General features: G+C 44.9%; 1 protein-coding gene across 7 annotated transcripts in view; it reads right to left on the bottom strand.

Moving 5' to 3' along the window:
- Positions 1–5,371, bottom strand: part of STX8 (syntaxin 8) — a 152,813-nt gene extending 147,442 nt beyond the window's left edge. For all 7 annotated transcript variants that reach the window (XR_014788327.1, XR_014788326.1, XM_084838363.1 and 4 more), the window contains exon 1: positions 5,277–5,371. Coding sequence is in view for 4 of the 7 variants with exons in the window: in XM_084838363.1 (XP_084694489.1) it covers positions 5,277–5,293 (17 nt within the window). In the remaining 3 variants the exon portion in view is untranslated. The remainder of the gene's footprint in view (positions 1–5,276) is intronic.
- Between the last annotated feature and the right edge of the window lie 15,897 nt (positions 5,372–21,268).

Raw genomic sequence — 21,268 nt, 5'->3', positions numbered from 1 at the left:
TGGAATTGGGCTCAGAAATGAACTAGAAACCAATGCAGCTGATGAAGCATTGGCATCATATGACCATATCGACCAGTCCCAGTTAGTCGCTTAGGAGCTCAGTTTGAATTAACTGAAGTTTCAGAGCCATGTTCAAAGGTAGCCCCATATACAATTCATTGCAGTAATCCAACCGGGACATTACCAGAGCGTGGATACCTGTCATCAAGCTATCTCTGTCCGGATAGGGTATAATCTGGTATCAGATGGAATAAATTACCTAAACTGATAAAGACGCTCCTAGCCACCAAGGCCTCCTGTGCCTCAAGTAACAATAATGAATTGGTGAGCACCACCAAGCTGCACACCTGACCTTTCAGGGTGAACACAATTCCCAACAGAACAGGTTGAATACCACTCAGTACTGTTAATGGTGTCTTGATCTTGCTTAGACCGAGCTTCAGTTTATTGGCCCTCATCCAGTCCATTATCCTGCTTAGGCAAATTCAGATCATCAACTGCCTCACCTTGGTGAGATGAAAGGAGTGGTAAAGCTGGGTGTCATCTGCTTATTGATGACACCTCAGCCCACATCCCTGGATAACCTCACACAGTAGTTACATTTACATGTAGAATAGCTGGGGAGGGGGAATTGAGCCCTGAGGAACTCCATGACATAATTGTTATAGAATAGAGCAGTAATCCCACAGCACCAATTTCTGGATATGGCCATCTATGTTGGAATGGAGCCACTGTAAAAACAGTGCCCTAAACCCAGACAGCTGATTCAGAAGGATACCATGGTTGAAGGTATAGAAAGCCGCTGAGAAAGCCAAGAGAACCAGCAGGCTCACACTCCCCTGGTCTCTCTCTCTCAACAAACGTCATCTCACAGGGTAACCAAGGCCTTTCTTTTTGTTCCAAAACTAAGCCTAGAGCCAGACTGAAGGGGAACTAGAAAATCAGCTTCACCCAAGAATGCCAGGAGTTGATCAACAACCATGCGCTTGAACACCTTGTCCAAGAAGGGGATGTTAGCAACCAGTTTATAGTTGTCTTTAGTGTCCCATCTCTCAAGAAGGACTTTACAACCTACTGGACCCAATGGGCATCCCCTGCTTATTAGATATAACAAGCCAAGACAGGCAAGGATTGAGCATAGAAGTGGTCAGTCAAACTCACCCAAGCACCTTGTCTGCATTAAAAGTGGAGTCCACGTCATGCTGGATATAAGTGATCTTACCTTCAAAGTGTTTTGCAAATGTATCACAGCAAACTGTTGGGGGTGTGACCAAGTCCTGTAATAACCCTTTCACAACCTGGAACACTTAGGCTGGGCAAAACTGTGAAGATGCAACAGAGGTGGAAAAACCTTCCTTGTCATCCTCACTGCCATGGAATAGGCTCAATAATGAGCTCTAACCTGTGTTTAGTCATATTCAGTAGGGGTCCTTTTCCACTTGCATTCCAGCTGACATCTCGCTTGCTTCATTTCCCTCAGCTCCAAGGTGTGCCAAACAGCTAATTTGGCTCTGCCAAAGGGGAGAGGGTAGTTGGGCTGGATTGTGTCAACCACCCTGGTCAACTCCATGTCCCATACAGCAACCAGAGTATTGACAAGACCACCAGTCATACTAACTGGAAAATCCTCCAGAGCCCTCTGGAAGCCACTAGGATCCATTCATCTCTGAGGCAAACCATTCTAATAGGTTCTCCACCCTTGTGGAGAGCAAAAACTGCTGAAAGTCTAAACCTCAACAGGTAGTGATCTGACCATGACAAAAGGATAGATATTAAATCCCACTTTTGGATCACCATCTTCCTGCCCAACCAAGAAAACCAAATGCTGATTGTTACCTGTTACATGCGTTGGGCTGATGACATGTTGGGATAGCCCCATGGTTGTCATGTCATCTATGAAACACTGAGCTGGCATGGATGTTGAGGACAATAATCCTGGAAGTCTCAGCCCCAAGTCTGAGACCATCTCTGTCAGCTCAGGCAGGCAGAATGCCTGCTGGGCAGTGGGGTGAATGGTACACCAGTAGAATCCCTAACCTGTCCCAGGTTCCCAACTCCAGATAAAAACTCAAAATTGGCATTCTAATCCCTATAGACAACAGCAAATCCCCTTCCCCAACCCTTGGTCCGTGGTGACACAATACCAGATTCTGGGTTTACCACCCTGTGCATGGAATGCAGCTATCTATCTGCAAATGGGTATTTGATCAGTTACATGCCAGGCTTGGATAAATGCCTCAAAACGTTTATGCTACATATGCACTTTTCTGCAGCTCCTGCTAGTTATATTTATTTATTGCTCTCACACTCTTTTGTTAGTTGGTGGATGAGAGAGATTGAGAAGACAATCTTTAGGCTAGGCTTTCCCCTTGATCTTTTGGGCAATTATGGTTTAAAGAAGGCCCAATTCTCTATTATACAGAGATTACTAGATCTAGATCTTGGGTATTTGAGAACTGCAGCTGATAAATCTTGTTCCCCATTATTTTTAAGTAATCCTTCAAAATATGGCTTTGTTAGCACTTCGTATCTGCATACATTAAGTGTTTTAAAACAGAGGGAAGCATTTATGCTCATTTGTTTCAACATCTTGCCCTCTTCAATGTTAAGAGGACATTTTAATAACATCCCAGTTAACAAACATCTGTGTCTTTGTGGAATTGGAGTAATAAAGTCTGTTGATCATGCACTCTTGTACTGTAATCTGGAACTACCAAGAGAAGGGCTTCTGAGGAAACATCTTTCCCTGAGGGGGTGGGAGAAGAAACGTATTAGGCTTGAAGTCAAAAGAAGAGAACTGTGCAAGAGAAGAAAAAAAAGAAGAACAGGAAAGACGAAAGAGGAAGATTATGGATAAGAATGCTCAAGTATCCAATTACTCATGCTATGAGATTTACTAGTACCACCTTGAGGGCTCTTTTTAGAACCAAATGGCAGTACAGAAATATTTCATAATAGAACTATCACTGTGATTTAATATGAAAATTGCTATTAGTTGTAGGCCTCATGTCAGCACTCAGCATAGCACTGCCATCTTTGATTGGCCTTGTGATTGGCCTCAGGTCGCTGCACAAAGTTAAGAGAGATAGGCTGCCTCAGGTAGCCAATAAGGAACAAGAATGATACAGGGTTGCTAAGACACCACTCTTGACCATAAAAAGAATCAGCTTGCCTCACCAGCTGCCCTAACTCTCACAGCCCAAAGATATTTGGTGGGCATGCCAACAATGGGAAGAAGAACAAGCCAAGTACAAACCAGCCCAATTTTGAAGCAGCTGCTGCTATACCAAACTCCAGCATTAGCCTCCTGTGTCCCCACAGAAATAGCACCAATAAGGCCTGAACCTCAGGCACGCAGTGATGTTTGGGTAGCTGACTGAGAATATAAGGTGGTGGGCTTAGGCCAGGTATGCACAACCATGGGGAAGGGAAGCACTGCTTGTCTTTTGTTCAAGATCCTCAAAAGCCTCTCTCATGCACATACACAGGATTGTAAAAAGCTCAATAATACAGGACAGCAAAGCAATCATACTGAGACGCAAACATCTAGTATTAGTATGTTGTGAAATGCTCAATATGATGTGCTGTGCCAAAAACGTACAATGGGTTGGATCGACACTTAGTCATACCATCATTAGACCAATTGAAATCAACATGGTTAGTTTTGACTGACTTAAATCCCATCGACACAGCAGTCCCAATACATTTTGCTGCCCAAAGCAAGGATAGGATGGCACCTCTACGTACAAAAGCAGTTGAATCTGATTTCAACTCTGGTGAATTAGCCTAGGGCGTGTAGGGCTGACCATACAGCTCACACAGCTCTGCCTCCAGCACCACACTGTTGGTCCCATGCTGGTAGTTTGCTCTTCCGTGCTAGTCCCCTCCTCCCCGCCTTTTAAAATAGCAGCTACAGGGAGAGGGGCTTAATCCTTTCCTCCCATGCCATGGTCCTGGTAAAAATTACTTCATAAAGTTGCTATTTAGCACAGGAAAAAAGCTGACATTGATCCCTCCTTCACTGGGCACTTCTGAGCTTCCAGGGTGACCCTCATCCCCTCCTCAAAGGTAAGACACTTTGCTAGTAAAGGAGGCTTAGGCACTGACACAAACCCCATTACAAGCGGGACATGAATTCAAAATGAAGCAAAGCTTTTTGAACTGGAATTCATCTTGCCCTTTTCCAGATGCCCCACAATTTGTAGTAAGGCAGATGGTAACAAGCCACCTCTGGAGTGCATGCACCAAAGAGGGCTGCCTGGTGACCACTTTACTGTTATTTCAGCAGCAGGCAAGACTTTTCTGTTTTTGCAGGATTTTCAATCTTTTACTCTTATTAGTGCTTAAGAGTTTTACCCTGCTCTGTCCTGTTTACTGTTATTTTTGATGTTTTTATAATATTGTATCCTTATCTTCCTGTAAACCATCCTGATAATGCTTAATGACATTGAAGGATAGTGTATACATTTTAGATAATAAATTAAAAAATTCCAAACTCTCCCATTCAAGCTCCCCCCCCATCCCTATCCAAAAGCCCAATTCTAGACTACCTAGCTTGTGTCAACCAGCACACTATATTTAGATACGTTATCCATCATGTCCAAATGTCTCATACTGGGTAACTGTATCTAAATGGATTAGTGCATCCTTGTGCTCGAATGGACTCACAGTCTAATACAAATATCAATGTGTGTGCGCGTGCACGTGCACACACACACATTTAATAGAGAAGAAACTCGCCATATGTAGCTGGCACGATCACTTACAGAGCAGTACGTGGCTATTGCACCTAAGCTAGTCCAGACTGACGACTGCTTTTGGCAGGGGCAACTTGCCATGCAGAGAAAAGGACGCTCTCCCTGTTATAAGGTGACCTGCCTTTCTTTCCATCTAATCATATTAGGTGTAATCCCCGCCCCCCGCTTAGCAATACAGCACCAAGATGGGAGAATTTCTGCAAGTGCAACTTCTTCTACCTACACAGCAATAACGTCGCACTGGACCAAAAGGGAACCAGGGTGGGTGTAGGGGAGAGATAATGCACAGGAAAAAGCGGCGCACGCCTCCCTGCCCAGCCTGCCATCAGATAACGGGGCGGGGATGCGCGACGCTGAGCAGGGGGAGGCGGCTGCCCTTCGCTGGCTGCCACCAGGCCCGGCCCAAGGTTCACTTTTTCCGCCGCCAGCCCTTCTTATGTCGAAGGTTGCAACCCGAAGGCAAAGTCCCCGCGACCTCGGCCAACCCGCCTGCTCAAGTCTCTCCCCACCGTCACTCACCAGGGGTCGGGAGCCATCGCGGCGCCCGGCAAGCGGAGAGTTCCACAGGGCTCTTTCGGTTTCTATGCCGGCTGCAGTTCCTGCTCAGATCACCTGACTACGGCGAGCGCAAAGGCTCAGAAAACCAACGAGACAGGGGAAAGCGCGACCCTCGGACGGATGTACAGAAGAGTTGATGGGCGGGACGTGGCCAAAGCGGAAGAGAAGCAGGGCGAGGGAGACCAGAGTAAACTGGGAAGATGCGTGCGCCCGCCCGCCTGCCTGCCTGCCTGCCTGCCTGCCTGCCTCTCAGAGCCCTGCGTTAGGATGTAGCGTTCATCCGTTATGTAGCGGAACGGAGGTGTGGCCCTCCAGATGTTGCTGGACAGCATCTCCCATCAGCCCTAGCCGCATAGTTAATGGTAAGGGAGTTGCAGTCCAACATCTGGAGGGCCACATGCTCACCCCTGCGCTTCCAGGTTCAAAGAACTGAATTTGCTTAGAGCATGGCCATACATACGTACCCTTTTGTCCACCTGAGGGCATGGCCTTCTCTGTGAGCATCTGATGAAGATTTCTGTGCAACTTGCATAAGAACTGAAGTTGCTACTTTGCATAACAGTACTATGTTTACAGGCAAGCATGGTCTGGGAGAACAAAATGAAGCAGGGCATAGGCTGATAGAATTTTGCCAAGACAACTCACTGTGCATAACACTCTCTTCCAGCAACCTAAGAGACGACTTTATACATGGACTTCACCAGATGGTTGACACCGAAATCAGATTGACTACATCCTTTGTAGCCAAAGGTGGCGGACAAATATGCAGTTGGTAAAAACAAGACCTGGAGCTGATTGTAGTTCAGATCACGAACTTCTTATTGCACAATTTAGAATCAGACTAAAGAGAACAGGGAAGACCCACAGATCAGTTAGAGTTGAGCTCACTAATATTCCTCATGAATATGCAGTGGAGGTGAAGAATAGATTTAAGGGACTAGATTTAGTAGATAGGGTCCTGGAAGAACTATGGACAGAAGTTTGCAACATTGTTCAGGAGGCAGCAACAAAAAACGTCCCAAACAAAAAGAAAACCAAGAAGGCAAGATGGCTGTCTGCTGAGATGCTGGAAGCAGCCCAAGAAAGAAGGAAAGCAAAAGGCAACAGTGATAGGGGGAGATATGCCCAATTAAATGCAAAATTCCAGAGGTTAGCCAGAAGAGATAAGGAATTATTTTTAAACAAGCAATGCGCGGAAGCAGAAGAAAATAATAGAATAGGAAGGACAAGAGACCTCTTCCAGAAAATTAGAAACATCGGAGGTAAATTCCAGGCAAAAATGGGTATGATCAAAAACAAAGATGGCAAGGGCCTAACAGAAGCAGAAGAGATCAAGAAAAGGTGGCAAGAATATACGGAAGATCTGTATAGGAAGGATAATAATATCGGGGATAGATTTGACGGTGTGGTCAGTGAGCTAGAGCCAGACATCCTGAAGAGTGAAGTTGAATGGGCCTTAAGAAGCATTGCTAATAACAAGGCAGCAGGAGATGACGGTATCCCAGCTGAACTGTTTAAAATCTTGCAAGATGATGCTGTCAAGGTGATGCATGCCATATGCCAGCAAATTTGGAAAACACAAGAATGGCCAACAGATTGGAAAAGATCAACTTATATCCCCATACCAAAAAAGGGAAGCACCAAAGAATATTCAAACTATCGAACAGTGGCACTTATTTCACATGCCAGTAAGGTAATGCTCAAGATCTTGCAAGGTAGACTCCAGCAATTCATGGAATGAGAATTGCCAGATGTACAAGCTGGGTTTAGAAAAGGCAGAAGAACTAGAGACCAAATTGCCAATATCCACTGGATGATGGAGAAAGCCAGGGAGGTTCAGAAAAACATCTGTTTTATTGACTATTCTAAAGCCTTTGACTGTGTGGATCATAACAAATTGTGGTAAGTTCTTGGTGGTATGGGGATACCAAGTAATCTTGTCTGCCTCCTGAGGAATCTGTATAACGACCAAGTAGCAATGGTAAGAACAGACCACGGAACAACTGACTGGTTTAAGATTGGGAAAGGAGTACGGCAGGGTTGTATACTCTCACCCTACCTATTCAACCTGTACGCAGAACACATCATGCGATGTGCTGGGCTTGATGAAGCCAAGGCTGGAGTTAAAATCGCTGGAAGAAACATTAACAATCTCAGATACGCAGATGATACCACTCTGATGGCTGAAAGCGAGGAGGAGCTGAGGAACCTCATCATGAAGGTGAATGAAGAAAGTGCAAAAGCTGGGTTGCAGTTAAACCTAAAAAAAAAAAAACAAGATTATGGCAACCAGCTTGATTGATAACTGGCAAATAGAGGGAGAAAATGTGGAGGCAGTGACAGACTTTGTCTTTCTAGGCGCAAAGATTACTGCAGACGCTGACTGCAGCCAGGAAATCAGAAGAAGTTTACTTCTTGGGAGGAGAGCAATGACAAATCTTGATAAAATAGTGAAGAGCAGAGACATCACACTGACAACAAAGGTCCGCATAGTTCAAGCAATGGTATTCCGTGTAGTAACCTATGGCTGCGAGAGCTGGACCATAAGGAAGGCTGAGTGAAGGAAGATAGATGCTTTTGAACTGTGGTGCTGGAGGAAAATTCTGAGAGTGCCTTGGACTGCAAGAAGATCAACCCAGTCCATACTCCAGGAAATAAAGCCAGACTGCTCACTTGAGGGAAGGATCTTAAAGGCAAAACTGAAGTACTTTGGCCACATAATGAGAAGACAGGATACCCTGGAGAAGATGCTGATGCTAGGGAAAGTGGAAGGCAAAAGGAAGAGGGGCCGACCAAGGGCAAGATGGATGGATGATATTCTGGAGATGACGGACTTGACCTTGGGGGAGCTGGGGGTGGCGACAGCCGACAGGAAGCTCTGGTGTGGGTTTGTCCGTGAAGTCACGAAGAGTCGGAAGCAACTGAACGAATAAACAACAACTAAGTTTACAATCCCCCACCGCCCTGACCATGTCACTTTGTAGACCACACAAAGCTTGCTTTGAGGCAGCAGGGCTTTTGAGGATAAGAAGTTTGTAGTCCTTATTTGGGAACTCTCTGGTTCCCAACCCCCAACTCTAGGAAACCTATTGGGGGCTGGACTGTGGGAAAGCAGAAGGCAGAGAACAGCATATGGGGGACAAGGATCTGAGTGAAAGGAGAGGCCATAGCGTTCTTTGAGAACCACCACATAAGTGCATCCATCACATATATCCAACGTGAATAGTGAAATGTCAGGTAAGAGCCAAACCAATAAGAGCCCTCCAGCCTTTGGGGAGAACATTACGTTAGTTTAAATCCTAATTGCTTCTTTAGCAAACTTATCTATGCTGATTGTTTTCTCCTGACAGAGTTTTCCTTTATCTTTGCTGTTTCACATACTCCATCATAGAATTGTCCTTCCGCTTCTACTGCCCCACTAGTTTTGAAAAGAACAGCCCACCTGATGTGAGGAGGAAGCTTATAAAATATATAAAGCCACACAGAGGGACTTCTCACATGGTTCCCTAATGTCTGCCCTCACCTATGTCATGGAGCCTGGAGAAGCCTCCCAATGATGAAGATAATAGTGGTTTAAAGAGTGCCATCTGTGCACATGGTATTTGTTTTACTGAGTCACAGAAGGAAAAGACAGATCTTTGCCCAAGGAGCTTTCAGTTTAAATTTGGACAAGGTGGGATGGGTGGCAGAGACAATAGAGGAGAGGGAGGGTGAAATCAGGATGAAAAAGGAGAACATGGGTAATGTTTAAGTTTGATATTTGGACTTGGGCCATAAGCAAAATGCTCCTTAGAAAAGGTTGCATTAAACTCTGTAGTTTAATTAAGATTGAACTCAATAGTTGTTTTTTAATGATGGATGGATTTCTCTTTTATAGGGAATATTCCCTTTAAAATAGAGGACTTAAACAGGTGGGGAAAGAGAAAGCTTCAGATATAGGATGTTGGGTCAAGGGTTAATCTTGAACACAGGAAATATCACACTGGTTGGTCCTCTTTATAAAAATAGGTCCACAAACATTCATATACACTGGTGACATCACTGGATCAACTGGTGTTTTTGGTTTGTTCATTTAATACTAGAAGTAGCCTTTCAGGTTCCCCTTCATGGATCACTGCCTTGTTGTGGCGAAGGGGCTTGCGTAACTCAGTGAAGCCATAAGCTATGCCGTGCAGGGCCACCCAAGACGGACAGGTCATGGCAGAGAGTTCTGACAAAATGTGGTCCACTGGAGAAGGAAATGGCAACCCACTCCAGTATTCTTGCCAAGAAAACCCCATGGAACCTATCACAAGGCTAAAAGAGATGACGCCGGAAGATGAGCCCCTCAGGTCGGAAGGTGTCCAATATGCTACTGGGGAAGAGCAGAGGGTATTTCCAAGTAGCGCCAGAAAGAGTGAAGCGGCTGGGCCAAAGCCGAAAGGACACTCAGCTGTGGATGTGTCTGGTGGTGAAAAGAAAATCCGATGCTGTAAAGAACAATATTGTTTAGGAACCTGGAATGTCAGATCAATGAATCAAGGTAAGCTGGAGGTGGTCAAACATGAGATGGCAAGATTGAACATCGACATCTTGGGAATCAGCGAACTCAAATGGACAGGCATGGGCGAATTTAATTCAGGTGACCATCATATCTACTATTGTGGGCAAGAATCCCTTAGAAGAAATGGAGTAGCACTCATAGTCAACAAAAGGGTGGGAAAAGCAGTACTGGGGTACAATCTTAAAAATGATAGAATGATCTCAGTACGAATCCAAGGCAAACCATTCAACATCACAGTAATTCAAGTCTATGCCCCAACCACTGAGGCCGAAGAAGCTGAGGTTGATCGGTTCTATGAAGACCTACAACGCCTTCTAGAACTAACACCAAAAAAATATGTCCTCTTCATCATAGGGGATTGGAATGCTAAAGTAGGAAGTCAAGAAATCACCGGGATAACAGGCAGGCATGGCCTTGGTGTACAAAATGAAGCAGGACAAAAGCTAATAGAGTTTTGCCAAGAGAACATGCTGATCATAGCAAACACTCTTTTCCAACAGCACAAGAGGCGACTCTACACATGGACGTCACCAGATGGTCAATATCGAAATCAGATTGATTATGTCCTTTGCAGCCAAAGATGGAGAAGCTCCATACAGTCAGTAAAAACAAGACCTGGAGCTGACTGTGGCTCAGATCATGAGCTGCTTCTTGCAAAATTTCGGCTTAAATTGAAGAACGTCGGGAAAACCACTAAACTGTTCAGGTATGACCTAAATCATATCCCTGATGAATATACAGTGGAGGTGAGGAATAGATTTCAGGGATTAGACCTGATAGACAGAGTGCCTGAGGAACTATGGACGGAGGTCCGTAACATTGTTCAGGAGGCAGCAACGAAATCCATCCCAAAGAAAAAGAAATGCAAGAAAGCAAAGTGGCTGTCTGATGAGGCTTTACAAGTAGCTCACGAAAGAAGGGAAGCGAAAAGTAAGGGAGAAAGGGGAAGATATACCCAACTGAATGCAGAGTTCCAGAGAATAGCAAGGAGAGACAAGAAGGCCTTCTTAAATGAACAATGCAAAGAAATCGAGGAAAACAACAGAATGGGAAAGACTAGAGATCTCTTCAAGAAAATTGGAGATCTCAAGGGAACGTTTTGTGCAAAGACGGGCATGATAAAGGACAAAGAAGGCAGGGACCTAACAGAAGCAGATGAGATTAAGAAGAGGTGGCAAGAATACACAGAAGAACTATACAGGAAAGATCTGAATGTCCCTGATAACCATGATAGTGCGGTCACTGAACTTGAGCCGGACATCCTAGAGAGTGAAGTCAAGTGGGCCTTAGGAAGCATTAGTAACAACAAAGCTAGTGGAGATGACAGTATTCCAGCCGAGCTATTTAAAATCCTAAAAGATGATGCTGTTAAAGTGCTGCACTCAATATGCCAACAAATCTGGAACACTCAACAGTGGCCACAAGGAAAAGGTCAGTTTACATTCCAATTCCAAAGAAGGGCAACGCCAAAGGGTGTTCAAACTACCGCACAATTGCGCTCATTTCACATGCCAGCAAGGTGATGCTCAAAATCCTACAAGCTAGGCTTCAGCAGTATGTGAACCGAGAACTACCGGAAGTACAAGCTGGGTTTAGAAGAGGCAGAGGAACTAGAGATCAAATCGCCAACATTCACTGCATCATGGAGAAAGCAAGAGAATTCCAGAAAAACGTCTATTTCTGCTTCATTGACTACGCTAAAGCCTTTGATTGTGTGGATCACAACAAACTGTGGCTAATTCTTAAAGTGATGGGAGTACCAGACCACCTTACCTGTCTCCTGAGAAACCTGTATGAGGGTCAAGAAGCAACAGTCAGAACCAGACATGGAACAACCGATTGGTTCAAAATTGGGAAAGGAGTACGACAAGGCTGCATATTGTCACCCTGCTTATTTAACTTATATGCAGAGTACATCATGAGAAATGCCGGATTGGATGAATCAGAGGTCGGAATTAAGATTGCTGGGAGAATTATCAACAACCTCCGATATGCAGACGATACCACCCTAATGGCAGAAAGCGAAGAGGATCTCAAGAGCCTCTTGTTGAGGGTGAAAGAGGAGAGTGCAAAAGCTGGTTTGAAACTCAACATTAAAAAAACGAAGATCATGGCATCTGGCCCCATCACTTCCTGGCATATAGAAGGGGAAGAAATGGAAGCAGTGACAGATTTTACTTTCTTGGGCTCCAAGATCACCGCAGACGGTGACTGTAGCCATGAAATTAAAAGACGCTTGCTCCTTGGGAGGAAAGCTATGGCCAACCTAGACAGCATAGTAAGAAGCAGAGACATCACCTTGCCAACAAAGGTCCGTCTAATCAAAGCTATGGTTTTCCCAGTAGTAATGTATGGCTGTGAGAGCTGGACTATAAGGAAGGCTGAGCGCCGAAGAATTGATGCTTTCGAACTGTGGGGCTGGAGAAGACTCTTACGAGTCCCCTGGACTGCAAGGAGGTCAAATCAGTCCATCCTAAAGGAAATCAACCCTGACTGCTCATTGGAAGGACAGATAATGAAGCTGAAGCTCCAATATTTTGGCCACCTAATGTGAAGAGAAAACTCCCTGGAAAAGACCCTGATGCTGGGAAAGACTGAAGGCAAAAGGAGAAGGGGACGGCAGAGGATGAGATGGCTAGATAGCATCACGGATGCAATGAATATGAACTTGAGCACGCTCCGGGAGAGAGCGCAGGACAGGAAGGCCTGGCGTGCTATGATCCATGGGGTCACGAAGAGTCGGACACGACTGAACGACTGAACAACAAAGCCTTTCAGGTTACACTAAACTCTTCTTTAGGGTTAGGTTATGAGATCAAACATCAAACTTTCCAGAGAGCCTACCTGATGGTTACCTAGTTGCAGAGGTTTACTGGCCACTGCTGTGGGCATGGAGATTACCTAGGTTGAATGCAAGCACAATATTCTGACATCCTGTATGGTATCACAAGCAGGATAAGCTCCAAGTCTTAGCAAAGTGAGAGGCAGTTAACAGTCTGACTGAGGTCTACACTGTCAAGATGGATCTTCGTGATAAAAAGTTTTATCTGGGGCTATGCTGACTTTTTAAAGTTTACAGAGGTGGTTTACATCATCCTTATCCGTGTATCTTGTAAGGCAGAGGTGAAGAACCAAAATTGGGTGAGGTAAGACCCTTTGCCCAAGAAGGCAGGGTGGGGGAAGGCAAGGCAGAGTCCCCATAGATCCTTGGTGGACTGAGGGGGCTTAACTGCCTCAGCTTTGCTGTGCATGGGGCTTCCCTGAATAGGAAAGCCCATGTGCAATGAAGCAGCAGTACTGTGGAATGCCCACTGTTTGGAGATCAGAGAAAACTGTGGGGATTCCTCTCCCTACTTCCTCCCCAACCCCATTCAGGGCAGGGCTTATATAGGGGTGGGGCTTGTAGTGCTGAGGCAGGGTCTGCAGAGGTGGCACAAGCCTCTGTGAGCCAGATTAGTGCTTTGAGCGGAGGTCCTGCACCCCTATTGTACAGGAAACTGTACCCATTGTACATTTGGGTGCCCTTCACATAAAATGTTCTGCCTGTGTTATTTTATAATGTGATAGCTGGAGCTATGTCTAGAATAAAACATAAGAAGTAGCCTGTAGAAACTGCAAGATGACAAAAGGAGTAGATGGTCATGATGTTATGCAGTGCATAAGCTATTTAGGGCTGTATTAATTAAAATTAGAACTTGGAATTTAATTTTTATTTAAAATTATATTTAGGCCACCTTTAAAGGTAGAACCCACTTGACAGCATACAAGATAAAAACCATACAAAACAAATACAAATTTTTAAAAATGAATAAATACATATGCAACAAAAATCCAATAAAAACAATGGTTACCAATAAAACCATCAATCCAAGCTACAAAAAGGCCAGTGAAAACAGGTGGGTCTTCAGAGCTTTCCTGAACACCTGCAAAGAAGCGGCCTGATGAACCCCTAATGGAAGTTGATTCCAGTGGGGCTACCACTGAGAAAAAGCCCTCTCCCTTGTATAAACCAGCCTAACCCTATAGGACATGCTGAAGTACATGTAACCCTATAGGACATGCTGAAAGATTGGTGCAATATGCGCTTGGGGTCACAATGTTGCCTGCAGGTGTGTCACTGCATTTTGAACTTGCTGAAGGGCATTGCAGCCATCAAGTTCTGAGGTTATGAAAACATGAGTAATAGTAGTACTGGTATCCCTGTAAGGTAGGAGACATTAGCAAGTATTGGGAGGTGGTCACTCCTCAGAGGGAAATACCCAAACGAATTCCAGACATCATGAGGGCACATAATCCTGTTGAACAAGAAGTATCCATACTCTGAGGTGAACTTTGGTGAGGCAATCTTCTATCACTTGTTGTAGGACTAACTTCTTTCTCTCTAGTCTCACAGGTTTGTTTCTGCCATCTGAGGAATTTAGGGGCAGATAACATCAATCTCCTAGCCTACTCTTCCACCAGTCTGCATGCCTTGAGCATCAGAAAACCACTGTGTGTTTTACAGATAGTTTGCAGCTCTCTGCAGGATTTTTGTGGGGTACAATTGTTTTCAAACTTATCATATATGAACCTTTCTGTTATATATGGGCCACACTGAGTTTTTGAAAGACTCCTTCCCTTGTATAAAACTTAGATGAATATTATTACGACAGCAAAATGTTTGGTGAAGGAGAAGGAATATATTGTTAGAATATTCTAGGGGGGAAAGGATGGTAGAGAAATGTGAGTTCTTGACTGGCAGAAAAGACAGCCAGTTACATCAGCAAGATAATCCTTTTAGTCTTTAGGAAGCCTGTCTTAAAATTGTTTACATAAATCTGAGAAGGTACCCTGGTTTGAGAGGGTATCTCTCAATTCTATAGTACAGAGTTAGTTGAAATACCATTATTTTATTTCAGCTCCCACTTCTTTTTTCAAGGGTTAATTTCAAGGGTTAAAAAAAAATTACTTAACCCTTAGATCTTTTTAATATTGCTTATTTTAGCCAGCATCATTCTTGGAAGTGATATTCTTTCTCACATATATACTCACATGAAGCAATTATTTCTTTTGCATCGTAAGTCATTCCTGATCTTACCCAGCTATGCCCAAAACAAACGTCATCAGTGAGCTCCTGCAAGCTTTCATGTCAGCCAGCAACATTCCAGGCAACGTGGGCAGCATTATACTCAAACAAGCCATGGATGACATGAAGAACACCCCGAGATCACACGATTAGACATTAATATGCAGCTAGGCGAATTTGAGAGATTGTGAGTGTGCACTCCTCCTCAATACAGAAATACAGTAATGTCTAAACAAGTCAAAATTGATTGGGGAAGAATGTCCAAAACATGCACCAAGCCTTGCATTCAAATAAGCCAGAATTCTGTTTATACAAAATTTCATTGCCTGGTGGGCCCTTCATGAATTTACATCAAGCCACACCATCTTGCCTGAAAGCCTTCCACACAATCCCAGGTGTGTGGGCGTGGGTGCTTGGAAATACTCAGAGATGAAGAAAAAATATGCGAAGTGGCACCCTGCATTTGTTTTTGTTTTTATCTTATTTTCACAAGGCCCAAGGTCTGAAGCCCTACACTAAACATTATGAAATGACCAGCATGCTCTGAAAATTTCCCCCCTTATTCCTTAGACCAAGCCTACATAGTCTGTGACTTATCTGCAAATGCACTCAACGGTATTCTGGTAGCCATCCAGAACCACTTCCCAGCACAAATGACCAGCAAGCTGCTAGAGTCCTTCTAAGACCAGCTGCTATCACAGCACAGTGTCCTTGGCATCCTCAGAAAATGTGAAAGCAAAAGTACAGTTTCTCACCCCAAATCACTTTGTTGTTCTCACTCTCATTATTTTCATTTCATGTTACCGCAACAGCAAGGGAAAATATCTTAATATGTGTGCATGACATCTCAGATGATTTTTCATGTGTTATTGAAATATATATTGGTAACAGTAAAAAACAAACCAGGTCACATGACTGCCAGAGTGAGCCTGGGAAAGCGATTGACCTCAGCCCTGGATTTGCCAGGCTCTACCCATGATCCACCAAATTCTTTCAGATTTTTGAAAATCTGAAAGTTCCACCCTGGTTTTCACTTAATCTACTTGGCTCCTCTCCAAGGCCAGCCGCATGAGCGGCTGCCTGCCTGATGCCTTGTTCTGATGACCCTTCAGAGCAAGGCAGCCAATGGGCTCTTTGAGGAAGGCAAAAGGTTCTGCTCTCCAGAGACCCCACCAGGCCCAGTTACCTTGCTGTCAGGGCCCCTTCCTTAGAGTGAGGCATTGTGGGCAAGGTGGCCCTGGAGACCGCCTGTGATGCCATGGCACAGACAGTCTCTGTGGCCACCTCATCCACAATGCTTCACTCTGAGCAAGAACCCCTCAGAACAAGGCATGGAAGGAGACAGCAGTGCATGTCCGACTGCCTTCAGACAGCAGGATATCTTGTGCTGCCGCTGCTCCTCCCTTTGCCCCAGCCTGGCTCTGCCACCTTAACCCTGGCTAGGAGGCCATTATTATTTAATTCCATAGTTAACTACTTGATTTGAAATTCCATCCATAAAAATTCTAACCTTGTATTTTCAAAATATCAGTCATTTGAGTTGCAATTGTTTTCAAGGAAAGTGTTCTGACAAATGTCAATGTATTACAAATCATAGGGCTATAGAAGGTTGGATGCAGCTGGGGGTTACAACTAGATGTAAACATGGTCAGATTAAAAGCCTTGGGGTGCTGGCAGCCAGCTGCCCAATACTCCCCTATCCTCCTCTTGGGTATAAGGAGCAGAGACAGCCGAGATGGTGATAGGTGGAAAGGAAGCAGAGGCTGCAGCCGGGGACAGGCACTTGGTCAGAGCGACAGAGTAGACTGAGCTCAGATCAGAGCAAGACCCACACTAAAGCCTCCACTGAGGACTGCAGGGGGAATGGGGACCCACTGAGTTTTTTCTATTTAGGGCCCAGGCATAGGCTCACGGTGGGCCAGAGATATTGCTAGGGAAGGTGGAGGTTGGGAAAACGCAAGAGGCACTATTGTAACAATTACAGAAGGCTTGGGGAAAAACTGGGGAAAAAAATAGAAGAATTCAGGGGAAAACCCCTTCCTTCCCCAAAATGTTTTCTCAAAGACCCCTAGGAAAAAAAAACTTTAAAAGAAGTTTTTCTGTCCCCCGACCCACATTTTTTCTGTTCGCGCCTTCACATCTCTAGTATTGATTACTGCATGATAGGAAATTGGTGCAAAAGCAACTAAGAACCAGAAAGAGGAATTGCACCCTAGAAAAGCCACAGTGATGAGCTGGGCTTCTTGACTCTATGGGCTAGGGCAGAGATGGGCAACACGCAGCCCACGGGGCACATGCAGCCCCCACCTCCCCGCAGTGCACTCCTCGTAAAACCTATTTATTTTTTTAACCAGGGAAAAATTTTAAAAAGTTGAGGCTTTTTTTTACACCCCCCAACACACCTTTTTTGTGGTGTGGCACTGGCAGGAGTGCCACCAGATGGTTTGAAGTTGCCCACCCTGGGCTAGGGCAAGAACAACCCAGTGCTTCTCTTTCTCCGACAAAAGAAGGGTGGAGTGTGGGCTCTAGCGCCTTGTAAAAAGGGGCTCCATTTCAAAGGTTCTTTGAAGAATATTATGAATTGCCATGTGCGCTAGCGAGCCCAGCCCTCCTGGAGATGGAACAGTGCCCTTGCCATTATTTTCACTGAATATTATTTGTATGGTACAACACCATGGTCTGGTTGTGGTTGATTTGGTGCCAAGGGGAGCTTTCCTCCCATTGTGAATACCAGGCAGGCAGGGCAGGGGAGATTCCAGTCAAGGTGGGGGAAAAGGGTTGAATCCCTCCCCTGATCTGGCTTCCCCACATACAGCCAAAGCATGTGACAAATGTCATGCCTAGTTTGGCCGTCAATATCTGCTGTTGCTGGCCAACTTTAAAGTCCATTTTCTTGAAAACCAAAATGGCTATAGCAGCAATTCTTTGTTCCTCTACGTATTGGGTATACAATTGATGCAGTTATGGGACTGACACTAAAATCAGAGAGTTAGGAGAAATACCAGCTCTGTACAGCCTCATTCCAACACAAGACTACCCCAAGTCTGGTTAAAAGTAGTCTATTCTGTTCAATGCTCCTAGCTGCAAGTTAAAGTACATTTGAATAGTTATCCATAATGAATCCTTATGATGTCCTGTGTACAAGCACTGTAATAGCAGAAGCTCTGTAAAACAAAGGACATTTGGCTACTGTACTTAGGGCACAATCCTATAGGGATAGGCGGCCGCCTCCGAACTCAGAGGCGACTGCCTATCCAGTGCAGGGCAGGAGAAGCACGGAGGGGATCGTTCCCTCCGCACTTCTCCTGTCCTGCATTTGCAGCTAGACAGCCGATTTCAGCTGTGTAGCCGTGGGAAGGCGGAGCAGGGAAGGAGGTTACTGGATGACACATAGGATGTGTTGTACCGGCATTTCCACCTTCCCCGCCCCGGAGTGCCCCCCAGAATGCCCTGTTTTGGCCGCTCTGCGTTCCCCTTTGAAGTGCAGAGCGCAGGGCTGTTCCGCACTGCCTGCGAGGCAGCACAGAAGGGGGAGAAGGTCGGTTCCCAGAAAACCAGATATCCTATCGCTGTCTAGCCGCTGACTAGTGGCCATAAGATTGCTTATTTAAACAGTGGCTTTACCAGACAGGTTTAAAAAAACCCAAAACAAAACGAAAAACAGCTTGCATCTTCATAACATTTTTCTTCTGGATAAGCAATCTCTTTCATTTCCCTCATTCCCAAGGAATAACACCACTTTGGAACCAGTTCCTTTAACAACTGTGACTTTTCCAAGAAGCTTATACCAATGGAAATGAAGACTGGGGCTTTAGGGGTCATGTTTGCTTTGTTGACTATCACATCCCAGACACTTTTTATGAACAGGGTGCACACAGCCAACATGCATTAAGGCACATTTTTAAACCATGATGCTTTCTGCTAAGCTGAGTATTTTGCTATATAGGATAATGGTATTGTAGAATGTTCTCATAGCATAAATAGTTTGAATCAGTGGAGAGAGTCCAACTGGCCCGTGGCCACAAGAGTAGCTAGCTTGAAATTGGCCATGGTTCAGAAAAATGGAATGGATTCAGATGTCCCCCTGCCCACTACCAATCTCATACCCTCCAAGTTTCTGTATTTTCAGGTATCTGCTCCTGGCTCTTTAAATTTGTGGAAAGGGCAGATGTTGAGTGGGGAATGATTGGGACTAGGATCACAATTCTGGGGTGGTGGGTTGATCCTTTTCACCAGCACCATTTTCCTGCTGAAAATACCCCACCCCTGGTGAAGCTGCCATTTGTTCCATTAGAAAAATGGGTGTGTACACAGCTTGTGCACATAGGTTTCCCTTAAGAAGGCAAAAAAACAGTTTCAGAAAAGAGGTTTTCATCAGGAAAATGGGACTGGAGGAAATCCCTCTCGTACTAAGATCCCACTCCAAATCACATACACATCACGACTGCTGTTTGCTAAATTTTAAAGAGTTGAGAGATCTGATCATGGATTTTTGATGTCTTATCCAGTTAAGCCCTAAGGCTACAACCGTTCGCATAGTAAATGTTGAATGTATCTGACTTGCAGATATTCTATAATATGTATAACACAATGGAATGCTGCCTGACTATTTGCAGGGGGGATGGAAAAGGGGAGGAGGGGGGAATGGAATCCTCAACAACAGCACTCCACACTGCAACTTTTTACTGCAGGTCCCACTTGATATAAATAGTGATCTCAACTCTGAGTGCCAGTCCTTGAGCATCTCTACACCAGCCTAAAATCCTGCTTTTAAAACAGGGCTTTCTGCTTCCATTTTAAATGCAGGATCACAGACATCCTTTTTCACCCACTTCCTTTTCCTTTTCCCCCTCCCTTTCCCCCTCCTTCCTACCGTATCTGAGTCTTCCATTATCTTTCATTGATCTCACTTCTCTTCTTGCTGCTTTTCCTCTTTTCATGGAGTAAACTGAAGCAGAACACGGAGTAATTTGATAGCTCGTTATCTATGATCTATTTAACAAACGAACAAAGGGCATTTAGTGCATGAGACGCCTTGGATGATCACAGCGTCATGTGAAGAGCCTGCAAACCTCCGTGAAGGCGCAATCTCAATCGCAGGATAAAAGCTCAGTGTGAAGGAGCCCCTTATGTGGCCCAAATGACACCAGCCACATGAGGGAGGTATCAGCAGGTTTGCACAAGTACAAAAAATCTTTAAGAGAAAACCCTCAGGGAATCCCCCAGCCACACACACAAACAAACAGCCCAAAGAGGACTAAACACGCTCAGTGGGTATGGTATACTAACTGGCCATTGGACTGGGGGGAGGGGGAGGGACAGAAAACAAGGCAGGACAGTGAATGGCAGGAATCCTGAAGAGGAGCACTTCACACTGCAACATTTTGCTGCAGGTCCCACTTGTTCTATTAAACATTCTTTAGTGTTTTTAAGAAGTAAACTGTTACAGGCTGTTTACTAATACCCCCTGCAAACAGCATGGCAGGCTGTTGCAGAGTGAATGGCCTGAACATACAAGAGTCTTCAGCAATATAGCTGTTTCTTTCCTTTACTAAAGGTCAAGTGTGGTCTCCTTTATTAAGATAGCTTTGTGTGTGGATGTGGGACTGGTAAATGCTCATTCTGTTCTGCCTTTTGTTTTTTCTATGCTGCCTGCCTTTTTAACAGCAACACCAAATAATCCAACAGTGCCACTGTGGCCAGATCTTCAGAATAGGTGCAATTGGCACATTAGCATCAGCTCTGCAAACACACTTCTGGCCACTGGCAAAACCTGGGCATCCAGGTTCAGGGCTGAATCAAGGAGTACACCCAAACTGCGAACCTGAGTAACCCCATCCAACGCAGGTTGAACTCCTATTCTCTGCACTGCCTTTTGACTAACCAGGAGCACATCTGTCCTGCCTGGGTTATGCTTTAATTTCGCCTTCATGCAGTTCATTACCAACAGCAGACATTGATTTAAAACTAGAATAGCTTCCTTGTGTTATGCTCCTGCACCCCAGTCCTGAAAGGGGAGAACTTGCAGGGCCTTCAGCACAGACGTCAGGTTCCTGGAAGGAGGGCACTGGAGACATGTGGTGTTTCTTTTATAAAGGTTTGTTTACACTGTCCTCAGGAAGAAGGCCTACAACATCACAAGGGCAAGCAATCCCCTGCAGCGATCTTCTGCAAGACAAAAGCTGCTCTCCTTTTGTCTTAGATTCAGCCTTCCTCCAGATCCATTTCCTCCTGCCCCCTCAGGCCTTGTAGAACAAAGGTTACCAATTCAAGATAACCTTTGGGTAACTTGCCCAAAAGACTGCATTGGGGGGAATCCTCAGTCTCTCTGTACTCAGCAGCACT

This window comes from Heloderma suspectum, chromosome 2 (genome assembly GCF_057233095.1).
Source record: "Heloderma suspectum isolate Gila_16-S chromosome 2, 16-S_ref, whole genome shotgun sequence".
Classification (NCBI taxonomy): domain Eukaryota; kingdom Metazoa; phylum Chordata; class Lepidosauria; order Squamata; family Helodermatidae; genus Heloderma; species Heloderma suspectum.
This window is presented reverse-complemented; position numbering and strand designations above follow the sequence as displayed.